Source organism: Sorex araneus, chromosome 3, assembly GCF_027595985.1.
Source record: "Sorex araneus isolate mSorAra2 chromosome 3, mSorAra2.pri, whole genome shotgun sequence".
In the NCBI taxonomy this organism is placed as follows: domain Eukaryota; kingdom Metazoa; phylum Chordata; class Mammalia; order Eulipotyphla; family Soricidae; genus Sorex; species Sorex araneus.
Genome location: NC_073304.1, coordinates 79,514,787 through 79,533,077, shown reverse-complemented (window position 1 = coordinate 79,533,077; position 18,291 = coordinate 79,514,787). Strand labels below are relative to the sequence as shown.

Sequence of the window (18,291 nt, the reverse complement as noted above, 5' to 3'; positions counted from 1 at the left end):
AACCAAATACTTAAGAAGATTTTGCATTCTAAACAGCAGTTTAAGACAGTCACCTGGTAAATGTTACCTTTCTCAAAATTAACAATAACCATTGACAAAGTAACCACATATTTGCCTCAGTGTCGGGGTGAACAAAATAAGTCTCCAACACGTATAGGGTATTTTATCCCTCACACGTCCAAGTTAAGTCAACCCAACACAAAGCACAGTCACAGTACACATCCTGCTCCCAAGACTGGAACAGCACAACACCAAGAACACATTTCATTTTTTACAAACAGACTGAAACAAGAATTGAGGATCTGGCACAGCAGAAGAGCATATGCCATGCATGTGGGTGTCCTGGGCCCCATTCCCTGGCATAGCACTGTAGTACTGTCATCCCACTGTTCATCAATTTGCTTGAGCTGGCACCAGTAACATCTCCATTGTGAGACTTGTTACTGTTTTTGGCATATCGAATACGCCATAGGTAGCATGCCAGGCTCTGCCGTGCAGGCGGGATACTCTCGGTAGCTTGCTGGACTCTCCGAGAGGGACAGAGGAATGGCACCTGGGTCGGCCGCAAGCAAGGCAAACCACCCTACCCACTATACTATCGCTCCAGTACCCCTTGGCATAAACACTCAATAACTAACCAACCAACAAACAGGCTAGGAAGTTATCGATGATCCTTCCAACCTCTGAGCTTCTGAAAATGAAAGACAACAAAAGCAAATAGAAGTTTCTAAAGGACAAAATGCCCCCAAATATTACCAAAAGTGAATTTTAAAATCACTTGTAGCATTTTATAAGGATGACTGACCACCTTGATAAGCTGGTAGAAATGAGACTGAGATCATCAATGGACACTGAAGAATAGGATTCTAGTTTTTTGTTAGAACAAATGTCAATCCTTTACATGTTTAAACCATTGCTTTTCAACTTTTTTTCCAACTGTGACCCCCTTCTGACTTTATCTCCTTCCTTTGTTCACTATCCTAACAGTTGTCTCGCTGCTTTTATGCTATAGCCCTTGACTTACATGATTTTTTACCTTTGGCACCCTTAAAATATGCTGGGGACCCACAGGGGAGCTATATGGCCCCTGGTTGAGAAACTCTAGTCTAAACTGTGCCAGACTGTGACAAAAATAACTTGGTAGATGGTTTAATAGTGCAATCACAAGAATTCCAATTTTGGAAAGTCAGATGTAGGCAAAAAAAAGACTGAAACACCGAAAGTACATTTTAGTAAGAATGTGATACCTTTCTTTTTTTTTTTTTTTTTTTTGGCTTTGGGCCCCAACCCCTGCACTTAGAAGTGCTCAGGACTTACTCCTAGCTCTGCACTCAGGGATAGCTCCTGACCAGCTCAGAGGACCATATGGGGTAATAGGGATCAAGCCCAGTTAACCTTGTGCAAGGCAAGCACCCTACCTGCTGTATTATCTATAAACGATGAAAGCTCCAGCCCGCTTTCATCCTTTAGGTCGGGGACTGCAGAAAAGACCAGTATGAAGAAGTTATGTCTTGTTATGAAAACATAACAACTTTGTAATTGCATAAGTGGAAGTTAAGAGTAATCAGTTTGCAGAACTTGAGATTCATATGCCCACATATTTTCAGTCACGTAAGTATCATTGTAAGAACCTGCTAAAAACCCATGCATTCACTGTTCAATTACCCAAATTTTGGTTTTTGTGTTTTATTAATGAGTAGGAAATGAAAGAAGTATTTTTCTATTAACAGGTAGATCTTAATATACACACATACCTAAACAACCAGCAAAAGATAAGCCAGTATAGGTAATCTTCAAATATCAATATATACCTGATATAGACACTCACCTACACATTTAAAAAAATCCCATTTCTAATTTTTTTCCTTAATGTCATGTGAACCTTTCACTTAAAGGGTAGAACAATCTAGATCACCATTACCACTCATTTTAAATATATTCAAGAAAGCCTCCTGGGAAGGTTTCCAGAGAGTTAGATTACTTTAAAATTGGTCATGCATTAAATAAAGCTTTGTCTTAAAAAAAGAAGAAGAAAAGGGAAAGAGTAACTGATATGGTGTCTGTACATTCATTCTGTACAAGGTTTCTGTAGCTCAAAAGCATTACTCAGACAAATAGCAAATCAGATTACAGCTCCAGAGAATCATACTCTCCCTCTATAGCAACCCAGGCAGCTCCCCTAACATAATATGAGGGCCAACCACCTGTTTCCTGAGGAGTTTGTAATCTATCTTCTTCCTTAGTTCCCCAAAGATTCTTCTACTACTTCACATGCGCACCTGCACCCCACCCCCAACTTGCATTCCACTGCATTCACCTTTCATCTCTAAAATATTCATTAATGATAAACATACACGGGTTCACTTTAACTGCAGAAGCAGAAAGAAAAGCTTCCAGCATGACATTTTATAGTGAGACAAACAAAAAATTCTGAGAGTCTAATGAACTGGAACTAAAGGCCACAGCAGTAACAGTCATTTCTGGGGACAGTGAAAAAAAAAAAATTCATTCCTGGGGACCTAGCTTCTTTTCCTATTACCTGCTTCTGTGTACTTCAATCCCACTTTTTCTTCTGTGTCTTTTGTCTTTGGGGGTGGCCAGACAGCTTGGAGTCTGCCAGGAGTCCTGTCATCCTGCTCAGTGGGGCTGTGGTCGAACTGCTGAAAAAATGAGCAAAGAAAAGAGTAAGTTAAATGAAATGTGATCTGGAAAACAAACATGTTGACTCTAAGATTAATTTTAATAGCCAGATGCACATTGCTCTCATTTGCTGTAATTGAAACTCTTCATTACAGTGAGATTATTTTTGGTGTAAAGTGATCAGTTGGGGTGAAAATTTAAAAGCCCATGAAATTGAATGAAAATCCAATGCCCAATATAATACAAGCCTTAGTAGATTATTTTTCTTTTATCCTAAGCCTATTATAAAATCAAGTGTGCTTTCAGCTGAATATAGAGATACTAATGTACTACAATCAGATACCTTAAAAGGAATGTTTATACACATATCCAAGCAACTCTAGAGTTATTCATGATAGATTGGCTTGGTATTTTCCATGAACGTTAGCTATAGGCCAGAGATGAACCTGATGTCTCTTAAGTACAAAAGGTGAGCTTCTCCAAGTACTCTGAACTAATGCATTTTTCCTTAACTTTAAAATGAAATGAAATTTGTATTACATTAACTTTAAAGAGATGTCTTTAGTATAAGGTTATATTGTGCTTAGTTTTCAACTACAACAACTCAAGATAATTGTTTCTTAAATATCTTTTTCATAGTAGTATTTTAACTGATTAAATCAATAGTGGGATAAATGAATGCTGTGTCAATCTGAGCCAAGCAATTCAATTCTGTGTGTTGTCTTTATGAAACTTATGATCTAGTGGGTAGATTTCTGCCAATTTTCATAAATTACCTAAATTGATTGTCTTTTTCTTTTAATAGCAGCTTTCATGACTTTAGATAGTTAGCATGTGCTAACTTCATTTCATCTTACCCATGTAAGATGAGTGTGTTATTTTCTGTATTTTGCTGATAAGATAGGTGCTCAGAGATAATCAAGGTCACCCTGAAGTAACTGGCAGAGAGAAATAATGCCCAGGTCTCATTCTAAATCTCAATCAGTGCAACCTATAACCTACACAGAACATTTCCATCACACCACACACACTTATTTCGTCAAATGGTCAACTTTCAAAGGAAGAATTGACTTTCCACGGAGGCATAATTAAGTAGTGAGGAAATCTGGACTCTACATCCATAACTGCATTACTTTCACATGCTGCTTACCTTTCACAAGAACATTTACTGTTAATGTTTAAACAGAGCGCCAGCCTCCCTTGCCTCCCCCACCCCCACTCCCCGCCCCCAACAGGCCTTTGCCAACGTCCCCCCCACCTTGTACCAACCCAGAACACGCTGTCAAACTCCAGCATCCTTAAAGGACAATTTAATTCCATTCTAATCATCTTTGAAGAGAAAAAAAAAATCCCTATACTAACAGGTAGTCCGCATTCGTTTTGACAGGACACCTAAAAGAAATTACAGATTCGCGTTCTATGACAAAGCGCAAAAACCAATGCTACATACACTTCTGGAATCACAGGGGCCGTCGGTGGGCCTCCCCTTGGACGGCTCAAACACGGCTCGCAGGGACTCCTTCTCGTGCTTCATCTTGCGCTTGAGGGCTTCCAGCTCAGAGGCATCTGCGGTGGTCCCCTTTTTGGGGGGACGGATGAACAAGGCTTTAAAGGCCTCCAGGGCAGACTCCGGGGGCTTTGGCTTGACTTCGTCATCCTGGGCCTGGGCTTCCGGGGGGCCACCTTGGCTCCCCTTGGCCACCCCGCAGCCCATCTCCTCTCCTGGGTCCGGCTCAGGGTCCTCTGCCTTGAGTTGGGATTTGGGCATGTCCAGGTTGAGCAGCTGCGAGAGCTGCTCCAGGAGAGTGGGAGGGGCCTTCGGGTCAGCTGCTCTCGGCTCCCCAGGCTTCACGCTCTGCGGCCCAGCCTGCCCCAAGGACTTCTGCACCGGCTGGGTCAACCTGAGCAGAGCCAGGTCTCCATCCTTGGGTTTGATTTCGGTGATGGACTCTCCTCCCTCGGCCAGCGCCCCCTTCTTCAACACTCGGAGCCCACTGAAGAAGGCCGGGAGCTGGAATGACTTCTCTCCGGGGCCTTCCTTGGGACAAGCCGCGTTCTCCTTGGCACTGCCACTCAGGGTCGGGTCTGTTCCCACTCTGGCCACTGGCGAAGCTTCTCCTACAGGATCCTGGCCAGGGTCGCGCTCCGTGCGCCCCGGCTCGCTCCTGCCCTCGGGTGATGTCCTCTGAGGCCCTTCTGCAGACTGCTGAGCACCGTCCCAGTCCCCAACGGCATCCTGGCCCAGACAGTGTCCTGGCTCCTCTGTGGACCCCTGAGTGGGCTCAGATACAGCAGCACTGGGGGGCTCTTCTGGTTCCCCGTCACCATCCTCGGAGTCCGAGTCCCGGGTGATGTTCACCAGGGTCCCCTGAACCAAAATGTCATCCTCTCCGCTGGCGCTCAGAATGGAGAGTGGAAGTGTTTCTTGGTCCGGGAGGGAAGCCCCCAGCTCCTCAGTGCCTTCACTTCCCTCCATCCCCATCCCAGGCTCAGCCTCGGTCTCTGAGGTCCTGGTCAGCGCATCATTCCCCGGCTCAGGAGGCCCGGGGGTCTCCAACTCCAGCTCCCGGGGGTCCAGGTCTGGCTCCTCCCGTCGGGGCAAAGGGTCCCCGACGCTTAAACTGCGGAACGCCTTCAGCACCGCATCTTCCTCCTCCAGCTTCCCGGAGTCCAGTTTACTCGAGAGGCCAAAGAAGCTTTTCATTGAGAACTTGCTCAGGATGGATTGGGCCATTTCGAGTCCGGCGTCGGTTTTCTCGGACTCCGATGCATCCCGGCCATCCGGGGTGTCCCCGCCGTCCTCCATGTCCAGCCGGCGGCGCGGCAGCGGCGGCGGCGGAGGTGCCCTGGGTGCAAGTTCAGCCTCTGCGTTACCTGGCCCGGCTCGCTCAGTGTAGCCACTCCATGCGCTCGGGAACTCACTCTTCCAGGGCACAGAACCAAGGGACACCGGGGCCGGCCGCCACGGCGGGCGCTCTGGGGCTCTGTCGGGTGGCACGTTCCCCCCGCCCGCCCTCGGGTTCGCCCGGAGCAGCCGGGGAAAGTCCTGGCGCTCTCTGCCCCGCGGCAGGCGAGGCAGCGCACCTTACTACACGGGGACGCACCGGGCCGGCTGCTCCTCTGGGACTTCCGTATTTAGTCCGAGGGACACAAAAGGCTTTTTGTCGTCGGGAAAAGTCAGCTTGCCCCGGGTCATCCCAGCCAGGACTGCACCGCCACGAGCTCCGCCCCAGCGCCCGCTGCACTCCTGGCCGTCTGCAACTTCCTCATTGGTGAGTAAGTTGAGGCTTCGGGAACTGCTGAGCCGACAAGCAGATCCTCCCCAACCCTCCAACTACCGCCTTGGAGCAGCCCAGGAAATGCAAAGAGTGAATCAGCAGAAAATGACTGAACTTCTTACTACCCGGCCCTTCCTTGGACATCTAAATTAGGATCAGAAGCCTGTGTCTTCCAGGCCGAAAACAAGAACCTTAAAATCCCCAGGAGGGCAGCCACGTAGCCCACAGCAAAGAAATGAATCGGCTCAAAAAGGCCCTCAACTACACAAGAAATCATTCACTGCCCTTGAAGTTTTGTTGTGCTTTGTTGTGTTGTGTAGTGTTTTGCTTTCTTTTAAGTGCTTTCTTCCGCTCCCCCGCTGTTTTATCTGGAATGCAGATTTCAGCTGCTGGGGCCCCCAAAGGAAAACCGACAGACAAACTGGTTTCGTATTACTGCTGTTTTAGCTCTGCCCTGGAGTCTCTGCGCTCTGCAAACAGGTGCTTAGGCAAGTACGCCCACCACACCCAGTGTCCACCAGTCTTTGGGTGGCAGAGTAAACAGCCCCAGCCCAGCAGGAATGATTGCCCTCCGCTCCTTCTGCCAATCAGGTTTCTGCTCAGCAGCTTGACTTCCTGGCTTCCTCGGGAATCCTAGCAACCCAGGGGCAGCCCCTCGGGCCCGGGGATCCAGCCAAGCAAAGAAAACCTGGCATGACTCAGGATAACACAGGAACCTGCCTTGATAGGCAGAGCGGATTCATCCCGGATCCCCCCAGGAGCCACATCTCCTCCCTAAAACGCACATCTGAAAGGTCTCTAGCACAGATGCGATCTACCTGAAGCAAAACCACCCAACAAGGAGCCAATATAGCTTCCACTGCCCATGAATAAGATGCTGGGAACTTGGCCACGGAGGATATGGAAAAATTGCAGCTGTTTCCTAGCTGCACGATTGTCTCTTGGGAAGCTGCCTGACGATCTCAGCACTCTTGAAATCCAGGTGAGCAAGACGCTCTGCTGGATCAGAAGAGTGAAGCTGGCTAACAATTATCACCAGCTCTCTTGGTGCAAAGCTGCAAGAACTGGCCAAGTGTTGAACACAAATAGCAATTTACTTTATAAAATCAGCATTGTACCCACAGGCAAAACTACAGTCTTGCTTTAAGTACTCAAGGGCTGTGGGTCACATAAGCCCTGTTGCCCAGTCACTGGAGAAATTCAGACAATGGAGAAATTCAGACTATGATCACAGATTTCCATCAATGTGCTGAGAAGCACAAATGAAAAGCATATATGTACATACTATTGTATGTTATCAACACACTTCCATTAGCTCTTTTAGAAAATTCAGACAAATACTAATCCCTTACCTGAACTTTTGTCTAAGTGGATAAATGGATTATCTAACTGAAGTTCCTAATCCTGGTTTACTGGAGATGGAAGGCAGGTGAAGATTAACTACTCAGAGTATTTGTTTGTGGACCACACCCAAAGGTGCTCAGGGCTCACTTCTGGGAGGGGTGCAGAGGGCCTTATACAGTGAGGGGATTAGACAAGAGATGGCCACTTGCAAAGCAAGAACCTTAATCCCTGTACTACCTCTCTCAGTCCTGCATACTTACTCAAAAAATGACCTGGAGGTGCAGAAAAAGTCAATGGTCCTGTTTTAAGTCTCAGAGCAGACTTTCTGGCGAGGAATTCTCCACTGACAAAAACAGACTTCTGCTTCTTCATGACTCAGGATAAAAGGCATCATGATAGCAGATGGTGAGATGAATCACCTATTTCTTGTTTGGGTTTTAGGCCACACCCACAATTCTCAGGATTTACTCCTGACTCTGTGCTCAGGCATTATTCCTGATTTTGCTCAAGGAACCGAACGTGGTGTCTGGGATACCAACCTGGGTCAAGGAATGCAAGGCAAGCATGTTACCTGCTGTATTATCTCTCTGGGGCTGAGATGAATCTTAAGATTCACATAGACCATCCAATGCACGGGGAGAGAGGGCATGTAACACATGTTTGTGCCACCTCTTTTTTTTCTTTTTGTGTCACACCCGGCAATGCACAGAAATTACTCCTGGTTCATGCACTCAGGAATTACTCCTGGCAATGCTCGGGGGACCATATGGGATGCTGGGAATCAAACCTGGGTCAGCTGCGTGCAAGGCAAACTCCCTACCCACTGTCGTATTATTGCTCCAGCCCCAGTTCCATCTCTTTTTAAGTAAAGAAGACTCCATTTTCTTAGACATGCCTAATTACCTATTTCCAGAACAAGTTTCCAAGCACCTTCAGCAGATTTGGTCTAAAGAGGACAACATTTGGGCAATGCAGAACACACAGTAAAAGATTATTGATCCTTTCAGACAATAGCATAGAACTGAATAAATTTCAGAATCTTCTCATTATTCCCAACACCAATATAATCTTGTAATGTCCTGGGTTCTGAAAATAATTTGACTTTAGTTCCTTGTCTCTAAAGAATTAAGTCCATTTTATAAGTTTAGCAAATTGGGGCCAAAAAGCCAGGTCACAAGGTAGAGTACATACTTTGCATATGGGAGGCCTGGGTTCAACACTAGTACCATATAATCCCCTTAGAATGGCTGGGAATGACCTCTGAGCACCACTGTGACCCAAAACAAAGGTTAAGGAAACCCACACCAGAGAACATGATTGAAGTAGCACAGCTATTAGTAGGGTAATTGTAGACCTAATATTTATTAGGTGCTCACTATGTGCCAAGTACATAGATATTCTATGGTTGATTCCCAGAACTACGAGGTTGGTATCATTCCTTTTTATTTGGAAATGAGGCACAGAAAGAAATGACTTGCACATGTCTTATTGAATTAGTGAGTGTTATTATCTAGAAACTTGAATCTGAGCTCCAATTATTGGTGACAATACTATAGATTTTCAGGGATACAGCTTCACACCTCCACATTTATAAAACTCACCAAATCTATCACCAACTTAGCACAGTGGTTGGGCATTCGTCTTTCACACGGCCAACCCGAGTTCGATTCCTCTGCCCCCTCTCAGAGAGCCTGGCAAGCTACCGAGAGTATCGAGCCCAAGCGGCAGAGCCTGGCAAGCTACCCGTGCATATTGGATATGCCAAAATCAGTAACAATAAGTCTCTCAATGAGAGACGTTACTGGTGCCCGCTCGAACAAATCGATGAGCAACGGGATGACAATTTTATATATATACATACATATATATACACACACATAATATATCCCTCCAAATATATCCCTCACATCCATCTCTCCTTTCCTGTAGTAATCATCATTTTTTTCAGGAGTCTATAAGCCACATTTCATTTGCTTATTTTAGTAATATTCCACCTAAATGTTAAGCCATCTGATAATTGTCTTCCACTTGCATTATTTAACCTTCCAAATCACGTAAACTTGAGATTCTAAAGTTTTATTCACTCTGTCCCAAAAGGCATAAATTTCCTCTAACAACAGAATGATCAACTGAGTATAATATATACCACAGCTTCTTTATCCGGCCAGCTACTGTGGACATTTAGATTGATTTCATGATTTTCTATGAACACATTCATTTGAAAAGTGCACGTGCGTGGTATTAAGGAATGATAGAGCTAAGTATCCAAACCATAGAGTCAACAACACTGAAATAATGAAACCAAATGTTAACAACCGAACTTCAAAAGGTCCCTATTAAGATGGCAGGCTGAGGATGGTGGGTAGGAAAGGGAATACGGGAACACTGGTAAAGGAAAGTTGACGCAGGATAAGAATGGAAAACAGAATGTCAAAAACCCAACTATGAATAACATTGTTACTCACAGTGCTTTAATAAAATAAAATTTGGGGGGGAAATTTAAAAATCACCTACAACACAAAAGTAGGTGCAAATATCCCCTCAAATTAGTGTTTTCATATTCTTCAGAAAAATTCCTGCCTAGGGTGGTAGCACTGCCTGTAGCACTGTCATACCGTTGTTCATCAATTTGCTCAAGCGGGGACCAGTAACATCTCCACTGTGAGACTTGTTAGTGCTTTTGGCATATCGAATACGCCATGGGTAGCTTGCCAGGCTCTGCCGTGCAGGCAGAATACTCTCGGTAGCTTGCCGGGCTCTCCAAGAGGGACAGAGGACTCGAACTCGGGCCGGCTGCGTGCAAGGCAAACGCCCTACCCGCTGTGCTAACTGGATAATATGATATTTCACTTTTACTTTTGGTGGAATCTCATAGATAGTAGAAATCTCCTACCATTTTTCATAAAAACTGCACCCCTTCACACCCATTAACAGTTAGTTACACCAACAGTAAAGTATGAGACTTCCACCCCTTTCCATCTCCACCAAACTTGGTTTCCAGTCTTTTTGATAAAGACCATTTTCACAGGTGTAATAAAATTGCTCTTTGTAGGTTATATTTACATTTCCCTAACGAGTGATGTTAATATTTCCATGTATCTGTGGATCACTGTGTATCTTCTTTTCGGAAAGGCATCTATTCAGATCTTTTTATAATATTTTTATTGAATTGCTTACGTTTTTGTTAGAGTTGTGATATTTCTTTTTGTATTTGGATATCAATCCCTTGTTAGATATAAAATATGAAATATCTTTTCCCAATTACTAGCTTGCCTTCTTATTTTGTGGTAATTTCTCATGCTATGTAGAGGTGATGGATATGGTGTTAGGATGGCCCATAAGAAATCATAATTAGCATTGTAAACCAAAACATAAAAAAGCAATAAATGAATAAATAAATAAATAACCTCAGTCCCATTTATTTTTTGCTTTTGTTTCCCTTACCATTAGAAATGAGTCTCCAAATACATATCATGTGGAGGATCTAGAGTATATCACTTAGAGATTTTTTTCCTGTATATTTTATGGAAGAATCACATCTTAGCCATTCTTTTAAAAGCTTGAGTTCACTTTCCTGCTTCATTCTAATGGTATTCCACACCTCCTGAGACTTGAAAATCTGTAATGGTTCAGTTAGTTGATGATCTCTCCCAGGGACGTATAAATGTACTTTGCTCTGAGACAGACACAGAAAACTGAATTCACAAAAGCTGATACTAAAATTGACCATTCTTTTTTCTTCCTCTAAATTATGGGAAAACCTAGAGTTAAGGCACAATTCCTGTTACAAAGATGTAACAGCCATTGTTGCACACCAACTATGTGCAACGTCTGAAGATACATAAATACCTTTATGAAGTGTTTTGCAGGGAATACTAGTCAAGAAAGAGATGACAGTGACACTTTGTTCATAGATTAACCAGGTATTGACTAACCATTAGGCAGACCTAAAATAATTTTGAATGAAAACAAACAACCATCTAAAATATGAAGATGAGGGAGAGCAGCAGGACATTCTGGTAGACCTTTGACCATTGACTTCTTGAGGCCACCAGTTCTTCAGATCATGAGTTATACTACTGCTGACCATTTGGGACAATGAAAAATGTTTCAGGGTTCATTCCTTAAGCAATTTGTGAATTTTATCTTCGTTGTTCTTGAAATAGAAATCATTTAATGCTTTTTATCAGCTTCAAAAGAAAAATAATTACATCTCTTGGATATTATAAACCATGGTATCGCATTTTAGGATGACTGTTTATTTAAGCAGCTATTGCATAAAGTCAACAACAGCCAATACTTTCTCCTTTATAACTTCCCCTGAATCTCTTTCGTTCTAACCTCAAGACACCTACGCTCTCTAATAGCTACATCTGTACAGAAGTCCAGATAAAATAATCTACCTAAGACAATTAGGTTAAAACCCGCACAAGTAATTAGCGAGCATTTGACTCACAGGATGTTCTTTGTAATTAATTGCTAAAAAAATAATTAAATATAACTATTTATTTGTACTTGAAAACCGAAACATAATATTTACATGGGAGAACTTACTACTAGTGAATTATCCTTATTTCTAATATTTCACCATCATCTCAGATGCCAGGCTGAAGCCAAGTGTAACTCATGGCAGTAAGAACAGCAGCTATCCAACAAATACACGGTGACATAAGTCCAAAATAGTGATTGCAATAAAAAGGCACAGAACCTCCTTAGAACAGTAGAAGTGAGTTCCTTCACTCTAAGTAATATTAAGTAAAAAAATTAAAAACTTTTTTTTCATGATGGTGATTACTAGAATGGAAAGAGGATGCAACAGATAGAAGGAACCGATTGGTTGATGGTGATGGATATGGGGTCATAAAAATGGTAAGGTGAGAAACTATACCTACCTACAGTGCTGTGAGCTAGTTTAATTTCTGAAATACGTAAAATTTTAGAAATGTTTATTTAACAAGGGCTGGAGCGATAGCACAGCGGTATGGCATTTGCCTTTCACACGGCCAACCCGTGTTTGATTCTTCCGCCCCTCTCGGAGAGCCCGGCCAGCTACCGATAGTATCTCGCCCACATGGCAGAGCCTGGCAAGCTACCTGTGGCGTATTGGATATGCAAAAAAAAACAGTAACAATAAGTCTCACAATGGGAGACAGTACTGGTGCCTGCTCGAACAAATCAATGAGCAATGGGATGACAGTTATTTAGCAAGCAAACGTTAAGCACTGTCTTTAGCGGAAAGCTTTCTAAGGAAACCCATACACGTCTATGGCATCCTCCTTGTCATACAAACAAGGTGATGTTTTAACTTGGTAGGCAACTTCATTCTCATATTCCTCTTATTAAACTTACTCAAGCTCTGGGCCTGATTTTAATTAGTAACTGCTTCTAACTTCTAGTTGTCTAAGGAGGTTCATGTGATGATTAAGATAAGTAGAAAGTAGAGTTAAAATTAGTGAAAAGTGGGACTGAAAGATAGCCTGGGTCAAGGGCACATGCCTTACCTACATAAGGTCCCTCAATCAGATCTCCAACACCCCCTGATACCCACCTCCAAGTCTCGCAGGGGTGGCCTCTGATGCTCCCCAGTACAGCTGGACTCCTGCAGCACCACATCATCAAGTTCTAGCATTGAACCTTCTGATCCATTCATTGAATATCCCTGGATATCCCTGGAAGTATCCCCCAGCCCACCCTGACTACAGTTTGGGAGGCACACATATTTTTTTCTTTTCAATTAGTGAAAATTTGAGGCTAGAGCTGTAGTCCACTGGGGAAGGCACTTGCTTTGCACACAGCTGACCTGGATGATTCAATCCCCAGCATCCCAAATGATTCCCTGAGCAGCACCAAGAGTAATTCCTGAGTGCAGAGCCAAGAGTAACCCTTGAGCATCACCAGGTAGCACTGTTTGTAGCACTGTAATCCCGTTGCTCATCGATTTGTTCGAGAGGGCACCAGTAACGTCTCTATTGTGAGACTTGCTGTTACTGCTTTTGGCATATCTAATACGCCACGAATAGCTTGCCAGGCTCTGCCGTGCGGGCGGGATACTCTCGGTAGCTTGCTGGCTCTCTGAGAGGGATGGAGGAATCAAGCCCAGGTTGATTCCTCCAAGGCAAACGCCCTACCCACTGTGCTATCCCTCCAGTCCACAGCAATTAAAAAAAAAAAAAAAGTTTAGTTTTTGGATACTCAATAGCCATACCTGGTGATAAAATTTACCATCACCAGGTATGGCCCAAAAACTAAAAACAAAAAATGAACAAAATCAGTTAGCGAAGGTATAGAAATGGTTTCTGGCTAGAGTGATAGTACAGTGAGTAGGGCCCTCACCTTGCACATGGCCAACCCAGGTTCAATCCCCATACCCTGTATGGTCCCCCAAGCCCACCACAAATGGTCCGTGAGCTCAGAGCCAGGAGTAAGCCCTGAGCACAGCCAGGTGTAGCCCCAAAACAAAAATAATTTAAAAGCAGAAACTATGTGGAAGAAGAAAGTTTAAAACAGCGCATATGCTGCCCGAGCTTATGTGCTGCTTGCGCCCATGTGGCCCAGCACATGTGGCGCCCGAATCTCCCTTCTTGAGATGTGTACTTTCATGCTTTCATGTCTAAAGCTGGGATGTTTGTAGGGGCTCTCTCTGCCTGGGTTCTCTCTTGAGCACATTACTCTCCACTCTCTCTCCCACTTTCTCTTCCTCCTTTCCTTCAAAAAAACCTCCAAATAAAATCTGTTTTACTTTAAAAAAAAAAATAGAAAGTTTAAAACAATGATCTGTGGGAAAAGAGAGTTAATTCTAATAAAAGTATGAGTGGGGTAATGGGTAGACTTGGGAAGTATGTTTTAGTAAATGAAGTGTGAATTGAAAGGTGAAATCTGAGGAAATTATGCAATTCAAGTACTCAGAAAGACAGTAACAAAGTGAATGAGGTGCCATTTAAAAGGAGCATCAAGATTATGAAAGGATTTGAAGTTGAATCTCACTTTTCAACCACTAAATAGGACTTCAGAAATGATCCTGCTCGACCTTCTTGTTTCAAAAATTAAGAACCATGGGCCAGAGCAATATCACAGCAGGTCGGGAAAGTGTTTACCTTGCATGCGGCCTACCTGGGTTCGATCCCGGCATTCCATACAATACCTGGAGCCTTCCAGGAGTGATTCCTAAGTGCAGAGCCAGGAGTAATCCCTGCTCATTGCCTGTTGTGACCCCCAAACAAACAAACACACGACAGAATTAAGATATGTGAAGTCAAGAAAAGCTAACACCAGTTCAAACTGCCCAAGTGCAGCCATAAGACAGAACCTGAGGTATCGTTCCCTCCTTCCTGTTCACCTCATAGTACAGCACCATGTTCTTACCTTTATTTTTTTACCCAGCAATCTCCATGCTTTTATTGTCCACATATCCAAAATGGAGTTGAGAGGCAAATGAAAGACCAGGAAGGAGACAGCCTCTGAGTAACCCTCTCAGCAGCTAACTAATGCACCTTTTATAATCTCCAGGTCAGAGGCACGGGTTGGGGGAGGAGATAGGGAAAACCAGCAACTGTTTGCATTAATTGGATAAAAAGAAAACAGGTGTATCTGTTTATCACAAGGACAGATCTAAGGGATTAAGATCCTTTTTTCTATTGAGTGGCATTTATCTAAAATGTTTTTCTCAGAGATTAAAACCCATTTTGGATTGAGCAGTGTTGGTGTAAAATGTTTAAGATTAAAAAAAAAAATAAAACCCGCCAGGAGTAACCCCTGTGCGTCGCCAGGTGTGACCCAAAAAGCAAAAAAAAAAAAAAAAAAAAAGATTAGTTTCACAGAGCAGTACCAATGCTTCAGTGAAAAATGTTGAATGTGTCTGTAAACAAGAGGGAGGTGGGCTTAAACTAAGGTACCTGAGGACATTGATTTAAGGTACTTAAGCACATTGATGTACTAAATGTACTAATGTACTTCAGTACATTGACTTAATGTCAAGTACATTGACTTAATGTCAATGTATTCAAGTACATTAATACATTTAGTACATTTTTCTCTCCCCAAAACTTGGTATACAGTATGCACTCAATGCATACAATGTTTTCTCAGGCACAAGTCATTTTTTTTTCTTTTTTTTGGGGGGGGGTCCCACCTGGCAATGCATAGGGGTTACTCCTGGCTCTGAATTCAGGAATTACTCCTAGCAGTGTTTGGAGGACCATATGAGATGCTGGGAATTGAACCCGGGTCAGCCGCGTGCAAGGCTAACGCCCTACCCGATGTGCTATCACTCCAGCACCACAAGTCACTTTCTTATGACATCAACTAGTCTCTAATAGATGTGTGGTGATGGTGGTGGTGCTGTGTGTGTGTGTGTGTGTGTGTGTGTGTGTGTGTGTGTTTAGACAGACATACAAAGACTGCATGGCTGGAGAGAGAGGTGAGGTACTTGCCTTGTATGTAGCTGACCTTACATACAGATCCCTAATACCACATATGGTCCTCTGAGTACTACCAGGTGTGATCTCTGAGCATAGAACCAAGAGTATATATACCCTAGGAGGCACTTTGCCCAGTTTTCCCCCACTCCAAGAAGGGGGGCAAGTAGCCACACCCCGCAGAGCTGGGCAAGGGGGCAGAAACGGCTGGGGCCTCTCCCAGTAATGCTGTGCCCAGCAGTGTGGAACAAGGTTCAAGGTTTCTACTCAGACTTAGAGATTTAGTGCTTCTTGGGCATAATTGTGCTTGGGGCCACTTGGGCTACCAACTGTACTGTGCAGGGGCATCATGCCGTGACTGGGATCAAACTCACAACCTCACAAATGCTAGGCATATGTACAGCTATTTTCCTGCCTTTTTACAAGTCTGTCAATAGGAAACACAAATTGACTAATGAACTGACAATCCCAGCAGAAAGTTGTTCCTCCTAATTCCCCCCAATCACAGCCCTTAGGCAGAGGGAGCACTCATTTGATCTAATAGGGCTCTTTATTGTGGAAATGCTGGCTAGACACAGTGTCTGCCTAAGGTCACATCTGGGCCCCAAAGCAAATTGAGTGCCAGAGAAAATTCTTGCACAGAATCCCTTTGGGAACTTGTTTCATAGCCAATGCTCTGGGATTACTTTTTTCTATTGGTGTCACCTGAAGATAGTTAATTACCTCCAAATTTTCTCAGGAGGCCACTGTCAAAGATGACAAAATTCATTTATTATTATTATTATTATTATTATTATTATTATTATTATTTTTAAATCTCTTATCTGGGGGTGCACCCACAGAATTTTAAAACCAGCTCAGTCACTTAAAAAAAAAAAAAAACTGGGGTGGAGGGAGCGATAGCACAGCGGGTAGGGAATTTGCACAAAACCAACCCAAGTACGATTCCCAGTATCCCATATGATCCCCCGAGCATGAGCATATTTCTGAGTGCATGAGCCAAGAGTAACCTTTGTGCATCACTGGGTGTAACCCAAAAAGCAAAAAACCAAAACAACAACAACAACAAAAAACAACAAACTATGAGTTTGGAGTTTCCACTCATGCTTTTTTGGGGGGTTTATTGCTGCAGACATATGTGATGTTGAGAGCTAAGTGCCCTGCATGATGGCTCTTTCCTTTTGCTGTGGGGAGGGAGTGTTGTCAGCCCCGTGCTGGGAAAGAGCATAGGTCTTCAATAGAGCACCTACCTATTTCTTTTATTGCTTTTAAACTCATTAAACTCCAAAGACACTATTTTAAATGTTTTGGCTCAAACATATGAAAAAACATGCTTGAAATAGTAATCGGTCCAATAGGGTCTGACTCCCAAATATTTTAAGATGGATTACACTGAGCAGCATCCGGGCCTTAGAAATGGATTCATTGTCAATGACAACATAGAATAGTGCAAGAGAAAAAGAGCAAAGAGTGTGACTTAAACTTGTGAACCCAGAGATGAGGGGTGGGGCCAGGGGGAGGAGTGTTCTTCCAGGTATGGAATCTCCTAAAAGTTGTTTCTGAAGGATTTTGAACTTTTTTTTCTAAATGATTAATATTATTATCCCACAGGGATCACCACTAAAAAAAATGTATGGAGTGTCTATGAAAAAAGCCATTCACTAAGAAAATGATGGTTGGAGGAACCAGTTGGGATGGGAGATGCATGCCAAAAATAGATAATGGACCAAACATGATGACCTCTCAGTGTCTGTGTTGCAAGCAGTAATGCCCAAAAGTAGAGAGAGAGTATGTGGAATATTGTCTGCCATAGAGGCAGGGGGAGGGTTGGAAAGGGGGCGTATACCCGGGACATTGGTGGTGGGGAATGTGCACTGGTGGAAGGATGGGTGTTTGATCATTGTGAGATTGTAACCCAAACATGAAAGCTTGTAACTATCTCACGGTGATTCAATAAAATTTGAAAAATTATTAAAAAAAATTTTTTTAATTAAAAAAGAAAGCCATTAACTGGGTCTAAAGTGCTTGAACAAAATTTAGATGTATGTAGGAGAACATGGGGTTTGTCCTTTTAGCCCTGCCACAGGGGACTTAGGTTTAGACACTCCCAGAGACACTCCCATTCCTTTGTTTATCCGTAAACTCTTCTCTGCACCCTCTTTCCCAACCAGTTAATCACCCTTTCCTAATAAGATTCTGTTATCTGGTAAGATTAGATCCTTCTAAGGACTCTGACTTGTATTATAAGTTAGTGTCTTTTGCATAGTTTACCTTAAAGCAATGTCCTTTCTGTATGGACACAGGAAGACAGTTAATAATATGCTTTGTAAATTGGGAGCTGATTGACTCCAATAATATTTACTCCTGAGAATTTGCTTCCTCAACTCAGTTGCCCTTAGTTCCTAGCACCCCAAGAGCAGGGTCCCGACGAGGGGCGGAATGGACCCAGGGCAAGCTGTGAGCTACCCTGGCATCGAAATGGGCCAGGCCAAAGTGCCACAATACTCAATTATAAGTTGAGAGCATGGTCATGGACAAATGCTGTCATGATCCAAAGGTAACGACGAGATTAGGACCCTACTGGGGTTAGGAAGACTAACCTGGCCTGAGGACTG

At 43.4% G+C, this 18,291-nt stretch overlaps 1 protein-coding gene across 2 annotated transcripts in view; it reads right to left on the bottom strand.

Annotated features, from left to right (window-relative positions):
- The window catches only part of FMN1 (formin 1), a 475,774-nt gene that overhangs the window by 318,318 nt on the left and 139,165 nt on the right, over window positions 1-18,291 (bottom strand). The window contains exons 1-2 of one of the 2 annotated variants that reach the window (XM_004609543.2): window positions 4,091-5,446; window positions 2,540-2,657 (exon numbers count right to left, since the gene is read on the bottom strand). In XM_004609543.2, the coding sequence (XP_004609600.2) occupies window positions 2,540-2,657; window positions 4,091-5,446 (1,474 nt within the window). Of the gene's footprint in view, window positions 1-2,539; window positions 2,661-4,090; window positions 5,447-18,291 lie in introns of those variants that run through there. The other variant, XM_055132734.1, reaches the window with a different exon arrangement.